Source organism: Hydra viridissima, unplaced genomic scaffold (assembly GCF_058129835.1).
Source record: "Hydra viridissima isolate aposymbiotic clone 2 unplaced genomic scaffold, HvirCarnegie_v1 scaffold_6, whole genome shotgun sequence".
NCBI lineage: Eukaryota > Metazoa > Cnidaria > Hydrozoa > Anthoathecata > Hydridae > Hydra > Hydra viridissima.
Genome location: NW_028324305.1, coordinates 17,125,798 through 17,135,956, shown reverse-complemented (window position 1 = coordinate 17,135,956; position 10,159 = coordinate 17,125,798). Strand labels below are relative to the sequence as shown.

Sequence of the window (10,159 nt, the reverse complement as noted above, 5' to 3'; positions counted from 1 at the left end):
TAAATAGTATTATGTTTCTCTGTGTTCCTTGGTCAAAATAAATCTCGTAATTCACCGTCTTCTTCGAAATTCAGTCTTTTTTAGGTTATTTTTTATTATAATTCATCTTAGTTTATAAAATCCAATAAACTAAACATGGCTTCAATTTTTTAAGAATTCCTATGAAGACTTTTAATGTAAAAGAAGTCAGACATACAAAAATTTTATCTTTCGCATCCGAACTGAAAAACTTCAGAACAAAGTAAAGCTGAATTAAAAATGGATTTGAAACAAGTCAGAAAATTCATTTTATTGATTATGGTTTAAACTACAAATGGAACAATATGCACTACACTCGGAAAGGGTTAATGTTTCTTTTTTTCTCCTTTGAATTCTTCTTATAGCAAATTGCAAATAAAATCCATTATGCTATAAAAATAAACTTAATACAAACTAAATACTTAATTACTAAATTAGATTTATTATATTTTCGATATGTCCACATGTATTTATTATTGATTGCATAGTTTTGGCATTCAATTTACTGATTTAAAAAGAAGTAATTGAGGTTTACTTATCTCCATGCTTCCTTTAAATATTCTCATAAACAAGCATTTGTAGGATTTTTTTGTCAACCCGGTTTAAAAATCCTACAAATGCTCTATCGTTGACAACTCAGTCAATCATGCAGAACCACGCCATAATTTTGAATTCGTCTTCCTGTTTCAACAAAAAGAAATTCATGTCTAGCTTGGATGCATGTTTAGGCTTTACATCTTGTAATTTTGAACTCAGGACATGTCTACTGTTTTTTTATGGGGCTGTTTTGGTTTTTCATGCAAGTCGCTATTAAATTACCTTCAGTTAAGTTTTCTTTCTTTAAAATACAATCTCTTCTCCAACCTCTTAACCCCACAATCTCTTCTCCAACCTCTTAACCCCGCAATCAGCAACCGGTGTAGCGTTTTTAATTTACTGCCATTAAAATTTTACTGCTATCGTTATTTTTTTACTGACTTTTTTAATATACAGTTTCTGGCGTTTATTTTTTTGGCGTTTTCAAGATGTACAAAAATATTAACTTTCATGATATCAGGAAATACTTGAATGACAAAAAGTTTCCTGAAGGTGTAAATGAGAGAGGAAAAAAGGCAAACTTTAAAAGGCAATGTAAAAACTTTGCAATTATAGACAACAAATTGATGTATTGCAAAAAAAATATTGGCATGGTAAGAAAAACTTTTTAACTAATTCAAAATTTCAAAAAGTATTTTAACATTTAAAACATTTTTTAGTTCTAATTATTGTTTTTATTTAAATGTCTAAAAACAAACTTTTGTTTCTTGAAGGTGATTGTGGTAATAGATCGAGAAGAGCAATTAAACATAGTTAAAGAAGTTCATGAGGGTCTTGGAACTTCAGAGAAAGCTGTTGCATTAGCCGGTCACCTTGGTATTAATGCTGTTAGAAAGCAAATATCTTCAAGATTTTTTTGGCATTCAATAGTGGAGGATATCACAAAGCATATAAATCAATGTGAGCGATGCCAGAAAACCTCCAACAGAAATCTTAAAGTCTCTCCTGCTTTAAAACCTGTTAAAGTGGAACAACAAGTAATGAAGCAAGTTGGTGTGGATTTAATTCAGTTACCTGAATCGAATGGATTCAAATTTGTGATTGTTCTTATTGATTATTTTTCTAAATGGACTGAAGCTGAACCTCTAAGAAACAAAACAGCAGTATCAGTAGCATCCTTTCTCTATAAGGTTATATGCAGACATGGTTGTTTTAAAATACAAATCAATGACCAAGGTCGGGAGTTTGTAAACTCTGTATCCATTGCATTACATGACATGACAGGTACTCAGCAGCATGTTACCTCGGCTTACCATCCACAAGCCAATGGCCTTGTAGAGAGACAGAAACAAACAATTAAGAAAGCAATCATTAAGGTCTTAAATGAAAATGTTCAAAATTGGGTGTCAGTTTTAGATGGAATCCTTTTTGCTCTACGTGTTAAAGTGCATGATTCAATGGGGTACTCACCATTTTTCCTTATGTATAACCGACAACCCTGCCTTCCAATCGATGTAAAATACATAGATAGACTCAATGATGATGAATATAATCCTGTATATGATAAAGAGGTTTTACAAAAAGCTTTAGAAATGAAAAGAGGAATTGAAGAAAGAGCCATGAAAAATATTGTTTGTTCACAAAAGAAACAAAAAATTGACTATGACAGAAAGCATGCAACAGCATCAAAGTATTGTGTTGGTCAGAAAGTACTTTTAAGAAATCTTAAAAGAGATGATAGGAAAGGTGCAAAAATGACTTTCTCGTGGCTGGGTCCATATGAGATTCTTGATATTTTATCAAATTCTACATGCTTATTAAGGAATAGTAAAGGGGATAACACATTGCAAAAAAAATATTCTCTACATCATCTTAAACCATTTATTGAAAAGGAAAGTAATTCAAAAATTGCTGAATTATCTTCAGAATGTGGTGATAAAGATGAATTTCAACGCCACCTCAACCTAATGAAACATCCCTCCAAAGATATTCGCCAGAAAATTGCTGAAAAACTTGCTCTCAAAATACTTGTTATGCCAGATCTCATTGATGGAAAAGAAAATGATGTACCTTTGAAAATGCATGCATGCAAAGCTGATGGAAATTATTTTTTTCGAGCAATTTCGTTTTTGCTGTCAGGTTCTGAATGTCAACATGTATGTGTTCGCGATTTGGTTGTGAAACACATGACAACAGAACCCTGCTCCAGTCTCTTATCAGGATATTTAGGTGATGACGTGGAAAGTTATCTCGCCAAAAGTGACATGGCCGCAGATGGTATATGGGCTACAGATGTAGAGATTCTTGGTACTGCAAATCTTATTGGAATCGATATAGCGGTGTGGTCATTCACAGGACAAAAACTAACATGGCTAAAATATCCAGCTTCCACTAAACTTGATCAACTAACATCTCATACTATTCTTTTAGAAAATAAAAACAATAATCATTTTAATGTTGTTTTGTCACTAAAGACTTTAAAGTGAGAAAAATTTATACTGAAATAAAATGTTGTTGATTCCACTTGTTTTTCATGTTATTTTAGAAGTATATACAGTCCTATTGGAAGTATATCTGAACCCATTCGTCTGATATATACGTCAATAATTTATGGCCTTCAGTTATTGGTAAACTTATTTGATATATGTTCCTAAATGTAAAATCTTCTAATGCTAAGAATAAGGGAAAATGCATAACTTTACATAAAAAAGTGAATCAAAATCTAGCCTGGAAAGTAAACTATCATTTAATGTATGCATTAAATAATAAAAGTTTCATAGGACGAAAAATTGAAGTACCTTTAGTTTTATAAAACATGTATATTTTTACCCGCCCCTCCCACCAACTTTAACATCTCTTCTTTTCTTGATGACAGTAAAAAAATAACGAGCGCAGTAAAATTTTAACGGAGTAAAATATTAACATGACACCGGGTTTTCACTGAGGCTTTTTTCTGAAGTTTTTAATTGGGTAACTAATGCTTTAAGTCGTCGATCATGCTCACTACTTGTAAGAAAAAAGCGATCCTCTCGTAGGTGGTTGATTTCGTAGGTGGCCACTTCGTTTTTTTTGTCAAATTGTTTACCGGTTTTGTTCTTACTATTTTTTCCTGTTCTTCCTAATTTGTTTTGCTCTCCTTATTAACAGTAATTGAATATAGTGATTTCGGTTTCAGAATACCTATCTTATAACGTGTAAGTTGCGGACCGTCAAATTCAATGCTTGTCCATTTGCGTTGACTAAACTAGTTAAATTCAAACAAATAAAAAAAAACATTCTTCTGAAAGAAATGAAATACATTTGCACTAAAAGCAAACTTTGTGTTCACTTACACCAATCCATTTTGAGAACCCAAGACAAAATGTTCTGTTTTTAAAGTCTACACGAATTCTAACGAATCATTAGGAAGTACTATATTGCTCCCATAGAATCCCAAAAGTTTTTAGAAATTTTATAGAATTTCCAAAGAACTTTTTTTCACAGAAATATATCTGGAAATTAAAAGCAATGCTTTTCAAAAATTTTATTCCATTTCAACTTTTGAAATATCTTTTTGATAGATATGTATTAGCCTGAAAAAAAAACCGTTAAACATATATTTAAAAAAAAAAAAAAAAAAAAAAAAACGGAGAGAAGTGAATATAACTAAAAGAAAATATCCTTTCATATAATGCAGTTGACACTTCAAGAAATCAATACATGATTGCTTTGCTGTATATATTAACAAAACACATAGTTCTTCAAAGAATCCTTACGTAACTCTCAAATAATCTAGACTAAATATGTAAAAACTACAGATAAAGTCTACAGCATTTGCATAGGAACTTATTACAAGACATCAAGTTTCAGATATATAATTCTCTTAATGGGCCCACAGTAAGATTCTTACTCAGCGATTGTGAAAGGATAGTTAACAACTTCGAGATAATTATGAAATTAACAAGTGTAACTCTTATCAGTTAAATCATCAACTCAAATCTTTTTGATAAAACAAGGTTTTTTACAGAGATCGTTCGTAAATTACAATAATAAAACAACCAGATATCTCCTCAATAAGCTAAAACAATCTTTTTTGTTTCTTTGAAGTTTAGATCTTTGAAACTTGCTGATAATTAAAAAGATTGCTAGAAAGATTTTTGAACATCTTACTGATAATTTATATGCAATAAAGTTGTAAATCCAATAGAATAAACTCGATCTGAAAACGAGATAAACCATGCTTATCTCGTTTTCAGGTCGTAAAACCACCAAAAACGGATTTCCCTAAAAAAAATTTCTCTACAAATTTGAGATAAGCAAATGTTAAAATACAGGAAAAATCTCCGATTTCTAATGGATAGAAATTACATTAAAAATCTTTCTATACTGAAGATATAATTTTTCGTTTTGATAACTGCCTTTCATTTGATAACTTCTGTTTTGATAACTGTCTAGAAATTTAAGCATAATTTATAATTTTAAGCATAAATTATCTTAACAAAACTTATTTCGAATAATAAGATGGATATGTTTTAGGTATCCAGGAAACCCGCGTCATTAGTGAAAATTAAGTTGAAAATTTATCAATTTATCGATATTCAGTCATCACTTTCTGAAAAAGTTGTAAACTTAGACTTATATACACTAAATTATATACTTTTTTTGGCTATAAAGTAGGTTTCGTGTTTTATAACGGGAAATTACCGTTATTTTAATGCATAACTTGAATGAGAGCCTCATACCGGTATTACTGTTCGTTGGTTTATATTAAATTATTTATTTAATTTATTTATTTAATTAATTAATAATTTAATTTATATTGCTTGTAACATAACGGTAACTGCACATCACAAACCACGCAAACTACTGTTATTTTACCATTATGTTTAAAAACTTAACGAAAAATATACGTTATGTTAAAGGGTATTAGAATTTGAAAAGTAAAAACTACTTACCAGAATTCGACTGCTTTGTAGTTTAAAATAAACTTTCTATGGATTTTAAAGGAGTTTTCTCTTTTGAAAAGCTCGAAATTTTTCCAAATTCCGACTTTGAATTTTTATAAACAACAACTAAACATTTTAACAGTGAAAAATTATAAGAAAAATGTTCGATTTTTTCCAAAACTTCAAAAGTCAGTTCAATTCAAACTCTTTTGAAAAAAATCTTTCAAAAAACCCTGTTCATTCATATTTCCATATTGCTTAAAATTAAAAATAACTGAAGACCATAAGAACTTAGCAAAGTTACCTTTCTAAAGTCTTAAGTAGAATAAACTTATCTAAACGACAGTGATGATAATAATAGTAATTATAATGATACTACTACTACTACTACTACTACTACTACTACTACTACTACTACTACTACTACTACTACTACTACTACTACTACTACTACTACTACTACTACTACTACTACTACTACTACTACTACTACTACTACTACTACTACTACTACTACTACTACTACTACTACTACTACTACTACTACTACTACTACTACTACTACTACTACTACTACTACTACTACTACTACTACTACTACTACTACTACTACTACTACTACTACTACTACTACTACTACTACTACTACTACTACTACTACTACTACTACTACTACTACTACTACTACTACTACTACTACTACTACTACTACTACTACTACTACTACTACTACTACTACTACTACTACTACTACTACTACTACTACTACTACTACTACTACTACTACTACTACTACTACTACTACTACTACTACTACTACTACTACTACTACTACTACTACTACTACTACTACTACTACTACTACTACTACTACTACTACTACTACTACTACTACTACTACTACTACTACTACTACTACTACTACTACTACTACTACTACTACTACTACTACTACTACTACTACTACTACTACTACTACTACTACTACTACTACTACTACTACTACTACTACTACTACTACTACTACTACTACTACTACTACTACTACTACTACTACTACTACTACTACTACTACTACTACTACTACTACTACTACTACTACTACTACTACTACTACTACTACTACTACTACTACTACTACTACTACTACTACTACTACTACTACTACTACTACTACTACTACTACTACTACTACTACTACTACTACTACTACTACTACTACTACTACTACTACTACTACTACTACTACTACTACTACTACTACTACTACTACTACTACTACTACTACTACTACTACTACTACTACTACTACTACTACTACTACTACTACTACTACTACTTCTACTACTACTACTACTACTACTACTACTACTACTACTACTACTACTACTACTACTACTACTAATAATAATAATAATAATAATAATAATAATAATAATAATAATAATAGTAATAATAATAATAATAATAATAATAATAATAGTAATAATAATAATAATAATAATAATAATAATAATAATAATAATAATAATAATAATAATAATAATAATAATAATAATAATAATAATAATAATAGTAATAATAATAATAATAGTAATAATAATAATAATAATAATAATAATAATAGTAATAATAATAATAATAATAATAATAATAATAATAATAATAATAATAATAATAATAATAATAATAATAATAATAATAATAGTAATAATAATAATAATAGTAATAATAATAATAATAGTAATAATAGTAATAGTAATGTTAAAAGCAATTGCTGCATGAAATTGCTGCTGTTGATATAAAGGCAGGCACAGCAAAAGTTGAAAAAAGTGGTAAAAAAAGTACAAACTATTGACGAACCAAAACTAAACAACAAATGGAGTTTACAGCTTGCAAACAAAATAAATGAAAAACTACTTAAGATTTTTTTGTTTACTTAATTTTTCGATTTGAGCACAAATTTCACATCATACCTTTCTATAGCCAGTTTACCATAATAACTTAAAGCTAAGTAAGCTAAGGAGGGGCAAACAACGTTTTTGTAAGCACTCTTTGACATATGCTTGATTAGTAACTATGGACTCATAAGGTATTGATTTTTTTTTAACATAGCTGCAAATATCTCGCTAAATCAAGAATGTAAGTTTCATATGAAACTATCATCTTTAAAAATACTGAAATTTTTTGAAATAAAATTGTCGTACAACATTCTACAAAGGGTTCGTGCACATTTTTCTTGAGTTTAGAGCGGTTTGGCACTTTTTTTTTTTATTTTGAACTTTTGGAATAGAACTAAAAGAAAATCCGTATTTTTTTGGCTCGTTCCCTAGACGAGAGGTCTGGGTTAAACTTGAAGCCGTTAACAAAACCGTCCTATTCTTCCACCACCAGATTTTTGTTTAATCAATTTTGTTTGAGAGAAACTTTGAACAGTACCACTAGTGTTGTAGAGATGCATTTTCAGTTCTTTTGCAATCGTGTTGTAGATGCTATTGGGATTATCTAAATATTTCTGCATAATATTTCCATAATGTTTTTTTGTCATTTTAAAACAAATTTACCTTATTGGGAAATCTAAAACATTGAAATCACAACTCGTTGTAAACAAAATACTAGCACAATTAAAAATTGATTAATACAATAACTGAAAAGACGTATTTATCATTTCGCATTTATTTCGTTTACACGCTTTACTTCCGTATATAGCTGTCCCTACACTGATTCAATATCCATAAGTTGGTTTCATATAAAAACCTTTTGTTTATTTATAATGAAGCAGTTGCCTAGAAAGGACACGAGATAGACAATGTTGGCCTCTTATATTAAGAGTTACGTCCTCAATGACGAACAAGGGTTGTTTTGCGACATTAAAAAATAAAATAAAAATTTGGTAGCGTTTCTATTTTTTTTTTTCTTCAGGTTGTACATCATTAAAGGTTTCTAATCCTTTAATGATGTACAACCTGAAGAAAAAAAAAAAAAAATAGAAACGCTACGAAACGCGTGTGTATATCATAAAGTCTATCAGTTGATTAAAGCAGAAATGTAGAGATTTTCTTTATAAAAAAGACAAATAAGTATGGTCACAAGATAACTTTTTTTTTTTTTTTTTTAACAAAAGGAAATCATGATTTTTATTGCCAAAATTATAAATATACAAGATATAGAAATGTATTAGAAGAATTGTTTGAAGTTGTTTGATTTAGGAAGACACAATTCTTTGAAAGCATTTCTATTTTATGAAGACGCAATTCTTTCAAAGCGGTTCTTTAAACATTCAAAACAAACTTTATTTGGGTATTTACTAGATATGGCCGATAACTTAAAAATTTTTAGATTGTGGCAGCCGTTTTTTTCCCTTTTGGTATATATATATATATAATTACGGAGACCTTAAAAGTTAAGAAATTGCGAGACAATATTCTTGACATTATTTTTAGGCAGGTATTAAAAGAAAATGCTCAAGTATAAGTTAAAATGAATTCAGCTGTACAACGTCAAAACACAGTATCTGTTAATTTCATAATTGGATATGAAAATGATTTTGTAAAGTACGTTGGGCCGCCAACTTAATTACATACTTATCACTTGAAACTTCATACTATGAAGCTTCAAGTGATAAGTATGAAGTTAAGGAGGCAGCCCAACGTAATTTACAAAATCATTTTCATATCCAATTATGAAAAATACAGATACTGTGTTTTGACGTTGTACAGCTGAATTAACAAAAAATTAACCAAAACAAACAGCAAAATAAACGTTTTGTAGCGTCGAAAATGAAATGTTTTAAATATTTCTCATAGGTAATCAAGGCGTTCAGCTAATTTTAAGATTATATAGGTACCTTTAACATCAGTGCGAGTGGTAATCATAATCAAAAATGTTCCAGAACTTTTATATATATATATATATATATATATATATATATATATATATATATATATATATATATATATATATATATATATATATATATATATATATATATATGTATTAAATTTTATACTTAAATAGAAGTAGAATTTCATTATGGTTGAATTAGAAGAAAGTCTGCCAGGTCCTCCTCCTGATCTCATGGATGAGTTTAACAGTTCAAATGAATCTATGCCATTACCACCACTCTTTGATGAGTTTTTGGATTTTCAGATGACTAACACTTCCAATTCATTAATTGATGATATAGATTTTGAATCATTTGATGGTGAAGAAGGTGTTGATGTTGCCATTGTTGATGAAGATGAACTTGATTTTACAGATTCTGATGCAGCTATTGATAAAATGCTTGATGATTTAAATGACTTCCAAAGAGTAGGTTTCTTAGTTGTTATTTTTTTAAATTCTATGTTTTTCTAACTTTTGTATTTATATTTATTTCTATATATGTTATGTAAATTTAAAATCAATTATAAATTTAAAAAAATGTGTATTACAACAGGCATTGGGACCTGATACAACACGTGAAAAAATGGATACTTTTAGTATGCTATCTCCAACATGGAAAGTTGCATCATCTCATGGAAATAATAATATGGTATTATCTTTATGTTTATTTATATTAGTTAAAGTGGTATGAGATGAAACATTTTCTTTGAGAGTTGTCAAGTTTGTAAATAGTTTGATTTTTAAACTCATCTGTTAAAATGCAATACAATGAAAATTATATTAAATATGTAATT

General features: G+C 28.8%; 1 protein-coding gene across 3 annotated transcripts in view; it reads left to right on the top strand.

Annotated features, from left to right (window-relative positions):
• The first annotated feature begins 9,478 nt into the window (after positions 1–9,478).
• Positions 9,479–10,159, top strand: part of LOC145189855 (ras-associated and pleckstrin homology domains-containing protein 1-like) — a 22,766-nt gene continuing 22,085 nt past the window's right edge. For all 3 annotated transcript variants that reach the window (XR_016453082.1, XM_090089460.1, XM_090089463.1), the window contains exons 1-2: positions 9,479–9,791; positions 9,919–10,014. Coding sequence is in view for 2 of the 3 variants with exons in the window: in XM_090089460.1 (XP_089945586.1) it covers positions 9,513–9,791; positions 9,919–10,014 (375 nt within the window). In the remaining variant the exon portion in view is untranslated. The remainder of the gene's footprint in view (positions 9,792–9,918; positions 10,015–10,159) is intronic.